This window comes from Hordeum vulgare, chromosome 2H (genome assembly GCF_904849725.1).
Source record: "Hordeum vulgare subsp. vulgare chromosome 2H, MorexV3_pseudomolecules_assembly, whole genome shotgun sequence".
NCBI classification, from domain to species: Eukaryota; Viridiplantae; Streptophyta; class Magnoliopsida; order Poales; family Poaceae; genus Hordeum; species Hordeum vulgare.
This window is the reverse complement of record NC_058519.1, coordinates 597,859,335-597,876,266: the sequence shown is the minus strand read 5'-3', so window position 1 is coordinate 597,876,266 and position 16,932 is coordinate 597,859,335. Positions and strand designations below refer to the sequence as shown.

The 16,932-nt window shown below is 49.2% G+C and overlaps 1 protein-coding gene and 1 pseudogene across 2 annotated transcripts; both read right to left on the bottom strand.

The window, feature by feature from the left end:
- Window positions 1–1,937: 1,937 nt before the first annotated feature.
- Window positions 1,938–4,764, bottom strand: LOC123428702. The gene is made up of 5 exons (XM_045112882.1): window positions 4,147–4,764; window positions 3,518–4,113; window positions 3,279–3,425; window positions 2,763–3,008; window positions 1,938–2,673 (listed from the first exon to the last, which is right to left on the bottom strand). The coding sequence occupies exons 1-5, from the start codon at window positions 4,762–4,764 to the stop codon at window positions 1,938–1,940; spliced, it is 2,343 nt and encodes a 780-aa protein (XP_044968817.1).
- A 3,945-nt stretch (window positions 4,765–8,709) lies between these two features.
- Window positions 8,710–10,361, bottom strand: LOC123427582 (annotated as a pseudogene). The gene has a single exon (XR_006622408.1). The product of XR_006622408.1 is annotated as an ethylene-responsive transcription factor 2-like (transcript).
- Window positions 10,362–16,932: the final 6,571 nt, after the last annotated feature.

Genomic DNA, 16,932 nt, shown 5'->3' with positions numbered 1-16,932 from the left:
ATATAAAGAGCGCAATCACGAGAACCGTCGAGCTATGGAGACAAGCTGGAGCATCATTCTTAGAGCACCCTTTCTGGGAACCACCGTGAAGGATCGACACTGTTATTTCCTCTTCCATTTTTTTCCTTTCTCTGCCGTTTTCTCCTTGATCTTTCGATCGTATCCCCCGACCCTTTTGTAACCGCCTTTCTACCTGCTATGTTTTAATATATGCCAGCATTCGAAGCTGGATCTTTCAAAAAAAAAAAACTGAGAAACACAACAAAAGTTCTCTCATGCGGTTAGTAAATACAACATTGTATACTTTGATTGCCAAACATGGCACTGCCTAAGTAATACTTTAGTTGTCATCGGTATAAAAAACTATAGTGTTGAAATGCTTAGGTTTTTCAAAAACTTAGCTTCCAAACGGAGCCTTAGTTGTTTGAAGATGCTAATTTCCATCGTGTGGTGTCCATGCTTTGTTGTTGTCCGCAAAGCCCGTTGAGCAATTCAATACTTCCTAATCTTTTATTTCTAAATAGTTATAACTCATATTTTTTCTGGACATGCAACCATGTCACATAAACAAGTCATGCATTCAAGTCATCTATTTCTAAATGGCTACAACTCACTATCTATTTTTTAGACATGCAACCATGCCACATAAGCAAGTCGGAAACATCAATTCAAGCATGTTAGTCATAAGTTTTTTTTTTTTTTTTGCATTAGATTTTGTATTGGTAGTATGTGTTGGCGATTGCAGCATACCTATGTGGTTCACCCTTCATATGTTTGTTAGAAATGACATTCTTTTAACTGCAGTTAATTTTCATACCATTTGTATTTGTTTTGTTTTTAAGCTTACTTTTGCTTCCTATTAGTTTTAGGTGTTTCTTAGCAACACTGGTTTTTTTTAAAAAGGTTCCTGGAGCAACATTTGCAGCATCATATAGTAATTCTTAAGATGACATCCATGCCAAAGCAACAAGAACGTAATGCAAAATATTACGATTTGTCTGTCGCTACCACAAAGCAAGCAAACAAATAAGCCCCCTCTCCTCTCCTCCTTGGTAGCAGCGATGTAGAGGAAAGCCAACCACCACGTATGTGGTTCGTAATCATTTATGCCTAGCAAAAAGAGAACATGTAAAAATCCAAACCAATCTGATTTAAATGCAAAGGAAGAAGAAAACATGCAAAAGGAAGTATTATCGAGACAGAGAATTTATGAGCTTCTACACATGCGCCAAAAACAATGCGTCGAGATGTAAAACAAAGAAATCATTTAGTTTGCTTTGGTGTAAATACTACTATTTTTGGTACAAGATCTGGAGTTGATGAACAAATATTCAAGGTCAAGTGCATTTTACAGCTGTGAAGAGACAAAATAAGAAATTTCTTGAGAAATGATACTGCTTTTTTGCATTGTTTGTCTATAAAAACAATTCCAAACTTGCGAAGACCGAAGTTGTTGCATGAGTACATCACAAAGGTTGATTGTGGAGCATAAGTTGACGAAATAATGGACGTAACTTATAACCATAACGTAATCGCTTTCAGCATGCCAAGAAAAGTATGTAGTATAAGAATTAAGTCTGATTTAGAAATATTTTTATATTTGGCAATATGTCACGCAAAATTTGATGATAATGAAAGGTCAAGAAAAAGGCCGGCCCTTTGATCTTGGATTGTGGATGGTTTTATACAAGTTGCTGTATTAAGGCTGGGTAGTGGATCATCGAGTAAAAGGCGCTCGCGGTCTGAGAACTTGTGTTGCGGGTGCACTTAAGTCCCACTACTTGTAAACCAAAAAAACCGGTCACAGAACTTGCGTTTCGGGCTTATCTAGGTCACAACCACCAGTTGGACCGGTCTTCTGCCCGGTTTTCTCCGCTCGAGGTCACGCGAGGCGCACGTGTGGGGTTATTTTTGCATAAAAGACCCTGCTTCCTATGCTAATCAGTTCGGGACGTCCCTGCCTGCCTTCGTTGACCTGTTTCCCGATGTGGGAGGCGACTGGCGGCGGCGCTGCGGGTGCGTCGAGCTGCGACTGGCCTCACCCTCATCGCCTTCCTCGTCGGCACGCCCCGGTACATGCAGGCCCAGAGGAACGCCGACGACATGGACTTGTGCGCAGGCAGCGCCTGCGAGTAGAAGAACTCGAGCAGGCCGATGTAGGTGAACATGTCGGCGATGCCGAACACGCCGTACTGCGGGGCCAACCAGAAGACGGACATGGGCAGCGGGCGCACCATGTGGATCGCGTCCAGCATGCCGTTACGGACGGCCACCTTCTTGCGGTACATCTCCACGACGGCGACGATGCACATGGAGACGATTGAGAGCACGAGGCCGACGCCGATGCGCTGCAGGTAGGGGATGCCGTTGGGGTGGCCCGTGACGCCGCGGGCGAAGGGCACGAAGAGGCGCTCGTAGATGGGCACGGCCAAGATGGGCAGCGTCGCCGGCTGCATCTGGAAGCTCCCGACCCACGTGTTCATGGTGGAGCCCTGCTGGATGGAGAAGGTCTGGAACTGGGCCAGGCAGGTGCCCATGATGATGGCGCTGCAGAAGATTGGCACCATGGCCAGCACGGTCTTGGCGTGCTCCACGTGCTTCACCCGGCACTGCTGCCACGGGCTCGGCGTCTCCGCCGTCGGTGCCTGAACAATCGCCGCCCTGTCCTGGAACCTGAGCATATACACTTGTTCAGTAAACATCGTCGCATTTGCATGTAGACACCACACACACCAGCAGAAGGAAATGAATATGAACGTAACCTGAATGGCATGTCCCTGTGGGACACGAACTCCACCTCAGGTGCAGCTTTGCTTCTGCTGATCTCGTATTGCTCGCCAGGGTTCTCAGGGAGCTGCAGGTTCCTGTTCCTGATCGCAGCAACGTACACCCGGAAGATTTCGAGGAGCGCGCTGCTGCCCTGCACGGTGAAGATCCGGTACCGGGGCATGCCGACGAGGAAGGCGACGAGGGCGGCTCGACGCACCCGCAGCACCGCCGCCAGTTGCCTCCCACATCGGGAAACATGTTAACGAAGGCAGGCAGGGACGTCCCCAACTGATTAGCACAGGAAGCAGGGTCTTTTGTGCACAAATAACCCCACACATGCGCCTCGCGTGACCTCGAACGGAGAAAACCAGGCAGCCGGCCGGTCCAAATGACGGTTGTGACCTAGATAAGCCCGCAACACAAGTTCCGTGACGGGTTTTTTCGGTTTACAAGTAGTGGGACTTAAGTGCACCCGCAAGACAAGTTCTCAGATCGCCAGCGCCTTTTACTCTGGATCATCAGCAGAAGTGGAAAGAGCAAGGAATGCGTGCACTAGAATAAAGGTATTGCTGGTGAGACTTACCCCCTGTCGCCACTTTCTCTTCACTTTCCAATTATTCTGTTTCTTAAACTGATAAAGAATTGTACCTTTGTTCCTGTAGGCATATTTGGTAAAATAATTAGCTCGCCAAGTAACACAAAAGACCCTGATTATTGAACAACAAATTAGGGAGGATAACTAGCTCACCAAGAAGCACGGTGGCAACAAGTGAAGATATGATAAATGAGGCTGTAAGGCCTCGATAAATTACATCTTGCGATGCATCCATCCGCTGCCTGTAACCATGTATCAGTATTGGGGCGGCATTCTGCCAAATATAATTTGACGGGATGAATGGCTACAATGGAGTCACCAACAAGGTTCGGCAAGGCACTACAGCTCACAGTAAGAATCCTCTCATCAATGAATAGAACATTGCCTTGGATACTAGTTACCGGGACGATCCTGTCAAGGATAAGGTCGGACAGTCTGTAAACCAAGGGGTGCATCATGAATCCGTCCCTATACCCAATCACCAGGATCTCTGAGTCACATTGTGCCAGGTGCATAGGGGCAGGCATTTTGCCATCCGGGCATGTGGCAATCAACTTCTTTGATGGCATCAGAGACGAACCTGATCCCATCCCCTCGTGCTCGGGCGGGCTGATCTGGAAAATCTGGATGTCCCCATGAACACCAGTGTGAAATGTGGGACTGTCCATCATGTATAGCTTGCCTTGGGATGATATCAGCCTCCCAATTGGTGGCAGACTCCAGCTTGTAACATGCCGTGGTAGCAAAGGCTAACACGGATATCTTATAAATTAGTACAATCATGACAGTGATGACCCCATCTCATCTGCCCAAACACTAACGGAGGTGGCACCGATGCTTCTCAAATACGGCCGGGCCATTTCGACGAGGGTCAAGTTGGCACCGGGAAGGCGTAGGAGGGTCGCGAGCGGCGGGAGGTCCACAATGTCGCCGGTGAAGGGGTGGAGGAGACGGATGGCCGTGTCTTCGTCCCGTTGCAGGAGGCGGAGGCCGTCGACCGAGTCGAGGATGCAGTGATTCTTGAAAAGCGGGAGCAGGCAGCGGACGATGACGCCGGTGGAGAGGTTGAAGAAGCGGACGTACCCGCGAAGCTTGCCGTGGCCAGGATACAGGCCGTGGCCTTCGGGCAGCATCATCCACCTGCTCGGGTAGAACCGCGGGTCGACTACGCCGCGGCCGCGAGGGCAGTCGGAGCTTGATCGCGAGTCGGGGCAAACTGCGCGGAGCCGGACGTAGTCACGGATGTCGCCGGCCAGCACCCTCCACCCGACCAGACCAACTAAATCTGCGGGAAGAGAGGCCCACCCGGAGGCATCAGAGGCGGCGGCGGCGGCGTCAGCTGTGCGTCGAGGGCGCTTGCTGCCGCGCGCACGCATGGCCGACGGACGCTTCCTGTGCATCGGCGATGGCAGCAGCCAACTACCGGCCGGCGATCTCGCTAGGGAGAGCAAGAAAGATCGAAGTGGGATAGAGTAGGTTTTACCATAGCGGATTAGCGGGGCAGCAATCAATCAGCAGGCGGAGTCGGCGTGCCGGCGATCTGCCACGTGAATCGGCGCAGATCCAGCGCAAGAGGCAAAAGTTATGGAAGGATACTCTCCGTTTTCTCAGCGGGGCTCAAGCGATGGTTAGGCCGTGTAAAAGGCATGCCAGGAGAGGCCCGCGACAACACCACACAAGGTAAAAATCCTGTGACAACAATCAATAATTTTTATTAACACATCCAACATTTTTCAAACGCTTGACTAACATTTTTTAAATGCTTGATTGATTTTTTATATACATGATAAAAAAAATCATTTTTTAAATACATGGTCAATTTTCTATTCATATTCAATGTTTTTAAATTCTTGTTTATTTTTTCAAATGCTTGATTAACATTTTTATATAAGTGGTCAAATCCGTTCATCATGTTAATACATGGTCAACATTATTTTGTACACATTCAACATTTCCCAAATGCTTTATTAACATTTTTTATATAATTACTCAATATTTTGTTTTTCAAAATGATTAATTAAGATTATATATATGTATATAATAAAATATCTTCATTTCTAATAAATGATCAACAGTTTTAGTATGCACATTCAACATTTTTCAAATACTTATTCAACATTTTTCATTTCTAATAAATATCTTCATTTCTAATATTTATAATAAAATATCTTCATTTCTAATAAATATCTTCATTTTTAAAATACTTATTCAACATTTTTCAAATGTATTTTATACAGTGTTACATATATATAATTTAAAGTATAAAAATTACAAAAAAAAGTAAAATGAAAATAGAAAACAAGAAAAGAGGCCGAGGCCTGCCGCGCGCATGGGCCGGCCCATCTCGCTCCCCTCCGGCGAGTCAGAAGCCGGAGTTGCTGAAGGCCAGAAATAAGGCCGCCCCCGTGCGTCCTTCGCATGCGAACCAAAAGGACGGTGCAAATAACATCTCAAAAGGAATGTCCAAGAAAATAAAGAATGGGAATCACCTTTTGTCACAGCCCATCAGAAAGGCGTCCAACTACAGACAATCGCGCATTAATTTGTTTTTTCGTCACAAAAAAAAGGCATTTATTTTTCGTCACTTTTTTTTGTACCTTTTTCCTAAGAAAAAGGCTTATTTTTAGTTTCGCCTCGCCTCAGCCGATCAGAAAGTGGATGCCATGAATATTCCCGAGCCCCAGTATCCAGTGCGCGACGCCAAAGCCTACCAGATTCATCAACACATTCGCGAAAAAGAGGGAAAAGAAAAAAAGTAAACTTATTCATCAAGTCCAGCACATCAACGTACTCTCATGATCTTATCTGGTGATGGATCATTCATCGACCATTTGTCGTGTTCTCTTCTTCTGCACTGGCTGCACACCACCATTATCATCATCCTCTACTGACGAGATAATCATAAGCGCATGCGCTGGATTCATCAAATCAGGCGCTACGAACGGATTGCAGGAAAGCATTTAGCCCCCTTTCCACCCAGACATGCGTCACCGATGAATGATCCTCCATCGAACTGTCTGGTGTTCTGTAGCCCCCCTTCCCCAAGCCAGCTGTGAAGCAACACGGCAGCACTCCAGTAGGAGTACTCCACTGGATCTTTGTAATCAGTTCAATCAGCACATACACACTGCTCGATATTTCCAATCAGTTCAATCAGCACACACTACTTTGATTTTTTTGACATATTCTTTTGCAGAAAACCACACCTGACCTACACTAGTACTGGATATTTTGCCTGGAAGCAGGGCAACTCTGCAGTGCACCGTCGTCAGACGGTGACCATCGCTGATTTTACAAGTACGTCACGGATAAGCACGGGCTCAAGATTTTTTATTTCATTTTCTATATGTTGGACGTCGTCAGTTGAAGGTCGACGAGGATTTTGCTTCTCCTTCGTTCTCACCTCTCGATCGTCTCCGGCGTAGTTGCAAAAGCCGAAGGCGACACCTTCGCGCCCCGCCCACTTGCCCCAACGGGCTAACTTTTGCCCCTCGAATTATGGGAGATTGATTGATTAGCTCATGTTGCCGCTCCACCTGGGGAGCCTCGTGTCTTTTTTGGGGGTTTTCGAGGGCCGCTTCTTTCTGCCTTGCCATTGCTGCTCGACTTGTGTTTCCGTTAAGCTAGTACTCCGATCGTGACGCCCATACATTGATCATCAAAGCACTAGTAGGAGTAGTAAGAATTCACTCCCTGGAATCCTTCTTAGGCCATGTACGGTTAATTCCTCATCACAGGATTGAAAGGAATTGGAGAGGTTCGAGGAGGATTTTGATTTGCAAGGGATTTAATCCTATTCAACCCCCGTCAAATCTTTTCAAACCCCTTACCTATTCCTGATTGTCGCGGATCTCCCTCAAGAGATGATCAAGGCATGACATCGTTCTGTGCCTGGATAATGCACCGACAGTGGTGCTTCAATACGTTGACGACACGTTGATCGTCATGAAGGCGTGTGTCGTTGGGGCTGCCCGGCTTCGCACGATCCTGGACCGCGAGCTTGACGACCTTCATTGGCTGGGTCGCGCGCCTTCTATCGTCGGCTGGGCGCCTCGGCCTCATCAACGTTGTTCTCAACGCTCTCCCCACATATGCCATGGCGCGCTGCTGCTCCCCCAGCCGTCCTGCACGAGCTTGACGGCCTTCGCCGCTCCTTTCTCTGGAACGTGGCAGAACCCGCCTGTGGGGCACAATGCCTAGTTGCATGGGAGAGGGTGTGACGGTCTAAGGTTGGGGGCTGGTTTGGGGTCCGAGACCTCGCCAGGCAGAACAAATTGCCTACTTCTGAAGATGGTCCACCGCCTCCATGCGATGCCTCAGTCTCGGTCGGCCGCCTGGGTTGCCCCTCGCTTCTTGCCCGAGGCGCCCGGGCGGCTGGGGAGCACCTACGGTCGCTTGGGGGGGGGGGGGGGGGGGGGGGGGTTGGTGCCTCTCTATGGGGAGCTCCCCTCGGTGGTGGTCGGTGACGGGCAGACCTACTCCTTCTGGCCGGACTCCTCGCTTTCGTCCAGGTCTCTCGTTGCGGCCTTCCACGCCTTGTTCTCACATGCCGCCAACCTGAAGGCTACGGTGTGGCAGGTCCGATCGCGTGGGATCGCGGCCTCGGTTGTTCTTCGGCTCACTCGGGTGGGTGAGTGTGAGCTCGCGATGGTCTCCACCCTCTGTGACGGTCTTCTGGGCCACTCTGGGTGAGTGTGAGCTCGCGATGGTCTCCACCCTGTGTGACAGTCTTCTGGGCCGAAGTGGCCTTGACGAACGGCTTCTTCGTCATGTCTCCGGTCCTCGGGGGACTCTGTCTTCAAGCATGACATACATGTTGATGTGGTTTGGCAGCGAGGAGGCGGGCTATGCGGACATGATCTGGGGCTCTTGGTGCAGCGACGCGTACCCAAGACGTCATGGCCTGGAAGTGCATTTTGGTGGCGGCGGACGCCGGTTCTTCGCTCTCTCGGACGGTGGTAGAAACCACGGATCACTTGATGTTTTGCTACCCCTTTGCGAAAGACTTTTGGAAGAGTGACGGCATGGGCGTGGCAGGTATCTTCGTCGGAGACCTTGGGCAACGCGATCCGTGTTGTCGAGCCTGGGCTGGAGTTAATGCTGATGTGGCGCGGACGGTTGCCGGCTGTTCATCGCCACCACTTAGAGGCATGGATTGGTGCTCTCTTCCCTTAGTTGTTCCTCCTCCCTTTTCATGAATGTGTGTATTGTAACTATGTGGGATTTTAGGATTCAGCCCACCTAGATCAATCTATTCATATGGAGGAAGCTCTCCCCCATGAAAAATCAAAAAAGAGAAATCTCTTCAAACCCTGCCTAACCAAACAAGGCCTCACAGATGTTTGTACGGGTTCACAACTTCCATTATGCTCGAATTCGATCACAAGGGTGTAATTTTTACCACACGCACACGGACAGTGACGCAAATATAACCCTACGACTCAGAAGGAACCACGCCGACCCCGATACTAGCACGGTTCCGCTTTGATCCACTTGGGCGAGTCGCATGCACCGAGCACTAACAGAGAGAGCAGGAAATATCTATCATTCCAGGCCAAATTGCAGCACCCAGCAGTTGCTCCAAGCTTATCTTCCATCCTCGACCCATCCAGATATCCAAATGGAGCCGTCGCTGAGGTCGCTTTGCCTGATTGCACTGCTCGCTCGCCATCGCACTCCATTGCCATCGCCACCTTGCACCGCGCAACAGTGAAAGGCGGGCTCCCGTTGCTGTCGCATCCATGCACTTGCACATTGTCTTTTACGATCGAGCGCCGTTAGGCTGGCGAGCGGGGTCGCCTAGCTGACCAGCTGCTGCACGCGCGGCGCCATGGCCACCTGCTCGGCCGGCGCGGCGGGGGTACCACGCCTGGGCCGGCCGGCTCAGCTGGGAGGGCGGCGGCACCAGCGCCATGGCCATGGACGCGGCCGCGGCCTCGCCCCTCTTCCTCCTTTTCGGGGACCCGGACGAGGAGGACGAGTCAGAGGTCGCCGGCTCGGGGGACGGACGCTTGTCGCCGGCGGCCGCGGCTGCGGCGTGGGCGGCGGCGATCTCGGAGCCGATGCGGAGCGGGAAGTTGAGGAGCGCGCGGGAGCCGCGCATGCGGTACGCGGCGCGGTCGTAGGCGACGGCGGCGTCCTCGGCGGTGTCGTAGGTGCCGAGCCACACGCGCGCGCCGTTCTTGGCCGGGTCCCGGATCTCCGCCGCGAACTTGCCCCACGGCCGCTGCCTCACCCCGCGGTAGTGCTTCCCCCTGGCCACGGCCGCGGCCGCCGCCTCGCCCATGAGCGCCGCGGGCTCCTCCTCCTCGCCGTCGCCCTCGCCGTCGCCGGCAGACGTGGCCGGAGGCGTGTCCGGGTAGAGGAAACCGCCGTAGCAGGACTCCGGGGAAGGGAGGGGCTCCGGCTTGACGGCGGCGAAGGAGCCGTCGGGGAGCCAGCCGCAGGAGAAGGCGTCGCGGAGGGCGCCGTAGACGACCATGTCGTCCGAGTCGTCGGCGCGGAACGGGAGCGACTCGCTCCACTGGTCCGCCACCAGGCTTCCGAAGCTGGCGCTCCGGCAGTAGGCCGGCCTCTGCCTCCTCGCCTCCGCCAGCGCCGGCGCCGCGGCCGCCGTGTCCTCCATGAGGTGCTGCCTGATGCTGTCCAGCACCAGCGCCTCCGATGCCGGGTTCAGCAGCATCCTCTGCTCTGTTGCGTTCCGGGGTGGTCTGGTCTGTGGGTGAGCTGATCACTGTGTGTGAACGAGGCGATTGCGTGGAGTCGAATGGTGTGATCGGGCCGGGGTCGCGGGTTATATATAAGTGGAGACGTGCTCGCCCCCTCCCGGTCCTGGTTCGTTGAACTTTCCCGCCCCGGATTCACGTGACGGAATGGGTCTGTTTCCACCAGCAAAATAATAACAATACTTACAGTGATCTAGAACAAGAGGCAGCGAGGGTCCAGATAGTTTTTAGCCAAAAAATAATAATTTAGTTTAGTGGGAGGAGTATTTTACGGAGCGGCTGCCGCTGCCCTCGCCTTTTGCTCATCATGTTTTGTTTTGTTTTCGTTTTTTGTTGGGTAGCCCCGTGCAGGTGGGGGTGACGTCAGTGCTGACGTCGTCGGCCCTCCAGGCCGCCACCGTTGGAGTTAGAGCGTTGGCGCGATCGATCGTGAGGCGGGGACATGCATGCGCGGGCGCGATTGATATTCATATTCCCATGCTTTATTCTAGAATTGCAGTGGCGGTGCAACCGCTGCGTTGCTCTGGCCTCTGCCCATATTCTCGGATTCATTATTCATACTACGATGGACTTGTTCTTTTATATATGCTCCTCTATCATTGTTCGGTCGAAATCTCTGCGGAATCGCTTCTCTTGTCAACTGCATTTCACGTCGGGAAATCCCCCCGCTTTTGCTTTATTCCCTCTCGTGCAGTAGGATAGGAGTATCTGCAATTCACTTCTCTTGTCACCTTGCTATCTGACGGCTGCTTGCACCCCAGCGCGCACCTTTGTTCACTCCCACACCACACTGATCAACTTCAGGACTTGGAATAGCACCTGCTTGCTCGGCACGGGCTAGGCTACGTGATTGTTCATTGTCCTCGTTTCCGAATTGATCTGCCTTTGCCGGAAGGAAAAAAGGTCGACCGTCTGAACCCTGACAAAACGATGGATCCGTATTGAATGCGAGTGGACCTCAGGCTTGCCATCGGAGGAAGAAATTGCGTAGAAGTCATGCGGTGCAATGCTTCTGGACAATGCTCCTTTCGCTCGCGCACATGACGATAAAGACGGTTTTGTAGGGCCCGATCCCGTTAAAAAAAATCGTCGTGAAGTTTTGTATTACTTTCTTTTTGCGGGTGTGAATTTTATACTTGCAAGAGGACGAGGGGTACTACTTTTTCTTCAGTGCCAAGAGTAGGGTTTGCCACCACAACCAAATTTAACCATGTCTCTTCGGGTTCAGTGTTTTTCACGCAGACTGAACTTTAGAAGTCGCCGGTTTAACTTTGACACGCCGAGAAAAATCTCTGTTTATCATCACGGGTATGTGAGGGGATAAAATAAGGTGCCGTTAGAGCACGTGATTTTCTTGGGATCTTGACTACGGCGGATGAACGAGCTTGCTGCCCGTAGAAGTCATCAAAGTGAAATGGAGAAACGGCTTGGTGGCGTTCGACCGTGACAAGCCTGTCTCTGTCGTTTAGGATGCCTTCCAGCCTAGATAAGATCAGCAATTGTGTTTTCAAACTTGCATTTCTACAGCTCGAGCGGTCATGCCATTGACGGGATGTTAGGTGCGCTGATAATGATCCCGCACCTTATCGTGCTTATCGAAGGGTCGATCGTACTCTGTTTTTTTTTTTTCTAGTGGGACGTTGATCCTAGCAGACTGAACGATGCTTCAGGTACGATAAAATCAGACTGGTCAAAATTCTAAGAGCATCTCTAACAACCATGTTATATAAACGTCGTGTTGAAAAAAGGCATCTTTTTTTTTACGTGCGCAACCGCTTCAGATGTTACAATGAAGGCATACAAAATGCGTGCGCGGCATAATTGATTCAGTGTGCGGGACGGAACGACTCGTACGTCGTTTATTTCGAGCGCCCGCTCCCGCGTGCTGGACAACGACGACTCACACACGGCTTGAAAATAAACTGACGATGCATGATCGATTTTTTCAGCAAAGGAGGAATGTCGCTGGAGAACTCGGACATAACACCTTTCAAAAGGTGACAACCGCTTTGCGTATGTTGGCATACGGTATTCTGGGTGATCTAGTTGATGACCATCTCGCCATGGATGAGAGTCAGGCCATCATGTGTTTCAAGCGCTTCACAGTCGGAATTGAACAAGTGTTTGGCCGAGAGTATTTGAGATTCAAATGCTGGATACATCGCAAGGTTATTGGAGATGAACAAAGCTCGCGGGTTCCCAGGTATGCTTGGCTCAACAGATTGCATGCACCGGAGTTGGAAGAATTGTCCTAAGGCATGGCATGGGCAATTCCACGACGAGAAAAAGAGTTTTACTACAATCCTTAAAGCGGTGGCCCGTCAACAAACTTGGATTTGGCATGCTTTTTTGGGATAGTCTCGATCTTTGAATGACATCAACGTGGTTAACCGCTCAACACTTATAAATAAGATTGCAAATGGTGAACCGTCATCGGTGGAGTTTGTAGCAAATGGCAATACATACAATTATGACTACTGTCTTGAGGATGGTATCTACCCAAAATGACAAACATTTGTGAAGCCGTTGAAAACCAGAAGGTAAGAAAAATCTAGATCTTCACAATGCTCAAACGGCGGCTCAAAAAGATGTGGAGGGAGCTTTTGGGATTTTACAAGCCCAACTTGCTATTATGAAAGGACCGGCTGGATTTTGCGATCAAAAGATTCTTTAGTACATCATGCACGTTTGTATGATGATGCATAACATGATCATCGAGAATGGGCGTGACAAAAATCTAAACTATCCTCACAATGAGCTTTTGGAACATTTCATACGAGTGCGTCGGAGTGCGGTTGTTAAAGATGCTCTAATGTACGACGAATAGTACAGTTCGTTAATTTCTTCACACACGAGAAGGCGAAGGGTCGTACACATAGCATTTTCGTAGCCGAAACTAGTGTGTGTACGGTGACGAATGGTCTAGAATCCAATGCTCTGATGCACTTGGTTGCATGCACAAAACGGTTTGATTATATGTGTCGTACGAAGATTGGATGAAAAGTGTGGTGATAGCATTACTCTTCAATACCAACAAGTTAAATTACTCTCCCTCTGTTCACTATTAAGATGTTGTTCTATTTTTTAATTGTTTTATAATCGAATGTAGTATTTAAACATGTTTTGATGTGTTTTCTTTAACTATTTTAGTCCGTACTCATTCCAGGACGTATGTATAGTTTGTATTAGAATATTTTAAACATCTTACATTTATGAGCAGCCGAAGTAGTTCTTCAATACTTTGGGATTTTTTCAATGCTTCGCGAGCATATCAAACTTTGCCTAGGTCCTTATAATGGAAGCTTTTGTCTCTTTGAGTGACATTATATACAGGGAACAAGTTGGTGCTAAGATTTGCTCCGGATTCTAGAACCTCACGTTTTCATACCACGCTGCAAAACCTCACAGCTAGGCCACGATCCAAGCTGTCCCGCAGTTCCGCCGTCTGTTCCCATTTTCCAACACAACGTCCACAAGCCACACAGGTTACCGGCTTAAAGATAAAATAAAATAACGAAGGGAGTTGGACTGGTCAAAGGTCAAGCCGGACTTTGACCGTGGACCAGGAGAGGATCACGGGTCCCACAAGGTGGGTCGATCGGCCGATCAATCACGCGGGTCGCGGTCTCGCCACGCACGGATGCAACGGAGCCGGAAGGAAGAAAAGTCTCGCTGCCCTGCCTTGCCTTGCGTTGCGTGCAGGATATGCTTTCAGAGTCCACGTCCCGAGCGGAGCACACCTTCTTGGGTCCTTCCTTCCATCCTTCTAGAAGCTGTAGGGGTACTTCCAAAGCTCCCAGTATCGACAGCAATTGCAAGGAGTTACCATAGGCTAGCAGCAGCCTAGCACCGGCACTGGATGGTATCGTGTTCGGTCGTTCCTGATGTGGCATTTTCTGGCCGGCTTGATGATTTTCCTAATATTGCTTCCTCCGTTTTATTTTTTTTGTCTTAGCTTTGTCTAGAAATAGATGTATTTAAGTACTAAAACTTGATTAGATACATTCACATCTAAACAAATCTAAGACAATAATTTTAAGACGGAGTAAATATTTTTTTATAACATATTTTAAAGGCGTGTGTGAATTGGGTGTATTTAAATACGTCTGTATTTAATTTACATGTGTAACTTACAGGGCCAGTAGTGATTCCCGCCTGAAAGCAAAACGACGAAGGGACACCTGTATTATTTGCAGGTGTATTGCTCGTGGAAATGATATTCCAAACATGACCTAAATATGTATGCCCTAATTCCAGGAAAGGAAAACTATAACCCCGTCAACCACACTTATGTCGTAGAGTGAGTATTTGTTGTTTGTTAGGCCGAAGATGAGCTTTCCGGTCACCTTTGGACCCCAAGGCCCGCCGTTTACTTCAATTCTGCCTAAGCGAAATTGCCGTCTCAACGAGTCTCAGATTTCCTCAATGTTAGGGGTAACTAGAGAATGGACCTGCTGCAACAATTCTTTTGCCAAGCAGACATTGATTCAATTATGATGATCCGAACGTCTCCGCGGCAACATCAGGATTTCGTATCATGGCAATGGGATAGATCAGGCAACCTGACTGTGAAGAGTGTCTACAATTTTGTAGTGTCCAGCGACCATGAGGGTATAGGGGCGTCTAGTTCCTCCCCTCTCAGGGCGCCCCATATGGAGGTTGATTTGGGGCGCGACTGTCCCTCCCAAGAAGCGACACTTTGCTTGGCAAGTTACTTCTGCCTCTCTTCCAGCTAATGCAGAGAAGTTCAGGAGACACATAGGAGATTTCGCGTAGTGCAGTCCGTGTGACCGGGACATATAATCTTCTTTTCATGCCCTACTCGCGTGTCCTACAACTGCTCTCTTATGGGACTCGATGGGTTCGGTCTGGCCTTTGCCGAACAAACTGGATATCGCATGTACACGGGATGAATGGCTTCTTCATCTACTGGCTGAATCACATGAACAAGTCAGAAGTAGGATTATTATGGTTCTGTGGCCAAGTTGGCACCTCCGAAACGAGCTCTAACATGGTAAACCAATCCCACCGTTGGAAGTTTCTCGATTGTTTCTGACCAGTTATTTCAACACTTTCAATCAAATTTCGTTGAGTGTTGAGGATATTATCAAAGGGAAAACTCCTCTAACAACTTATATGCACAAACAAGAACAGATTCATAGAACCATTTGCGCCTTGCAAGCGATGGCCTAATCCACCTATGGGCGAGTTCGCACTGTGAGTAGACGGTTGTTTCAATCCTGCAGACCATTCGGCAGGAGCAGGCATGATTCTAAGAGATGAGAAAGGAGGGGTTATCTTTGCTTCGTATCGCAAACTCTTTCATTGCAATGAAGCCCTCGAAGTAGAATTGCAATATATGATGGAAGGTCTCAAGCTGTCGTTGGAACACACGAATTCCACAATCTTGCTCCAGTCTGATTGTGCGATGGCTCTCAAGACGATTTCTGAGGCTTCCATTGATAGTTCGGCGTATGGCCATTTGGTTTCGGAGATCAAATCTTACTTCAGTACTAGGGTGGTTATTCCTGTCAAAATTATTCGTGAACAAAATAGAGTTGCACATTGTTTAACGAACTATGATAGATGTGGTGATAGCATAGCCTGTTGACTGGGTCATCCTCCCCCATGCATTAGCGATTTACTCGCTGAAGGTTGTAACTCTGTTATTATGGAATAAAAACCTTATACTAGATCGCAAAAAAGGGATTTTTGGGGTTTAAGTTGGGCCGAAGAGTGGTATAACTAGGCGACGAGCCGTTGTTGGTGGGTCGTAAGTCGAGGAGAGTAACTTCGATCAGCCTGCGACCGAAGAGTAGTCTTCGGCCAACGTGAGTCCGAAGAGGTGGGGATAAGATCGACTGTCTTCTTCCTCACGACGCGAGTGCTTGCTCGCGTCTCTCTCTGCTCTTCTTGTTTTTCGCTTGATCTAGTCCATTTCCACCCATTCTTGCATCCTTTCCTCAAATTCACTAAAGTATACCCATTTCGACAACCTAAGCTCCAATCCATCCAGCGTGGTAGTCATTTTGAAGCTGTGGTGAGGAGACATGCTGGGGAGAAGGTGTTGTTGGGGGAAGGAGGTGTGGCTGGGGCGGCTTCGTGGGGAGTAGTGGTAGTGCAACCTCCAAGAGCCGAGGGGAGGCGATGGTGGTTGTGGTCAGCGCCAGTGGTGCATGCACGAGCTTCGCGAAGAGAAGCTCGCAGCCGGCAACTCAAGCGTCAAAGCTATAACCATCTTGTCGGGAAAAGATCCGATAGCGGAGATTTTTTTTCATTGCACTAGTGTAGAAAAGCCTAATGTTAGCGTTCTAAAAAAGTCCTTGCTGGCGTAGGCATCCGACGTCATTAATATAGTGCCATTGTTACCAAAATAACGATGATGCTCGTACCGCCACACCATCGGTATTTCACATACTGATGATGTGGCACTTTTTCTCATTTATAGAATTAACTACTAGTAGTAAGGTAAGCAAAACCAAGAAGGAAGCAAGATGATTTTTTTGAGATGGTGTACGCACATCTACGCTTACATGAACATCAACATGACAATGAGAAGAACTACATGGTGTACACACACTGTCGGAGAACAAAGGAAAAAGATACGCTCACCATGAAAATTTTGTAGCACATGTCGTGCACATCCGCCAATAGAGAGGAGCCGCCACGGACACTAGAGCCACGCCGTCGATGAAGGTGAAGCCATGCCCGAAACCCAATTGCAGGGAGGGCTTGGGCACGAGCACTATAGACCGTGCGCGGTGGATCTGGTCGGAGGCAGGGACTCATCGAGTGATGGGGAACATCGCATGGGAAACAAAAAAATTTCTACGCGCACGAAGA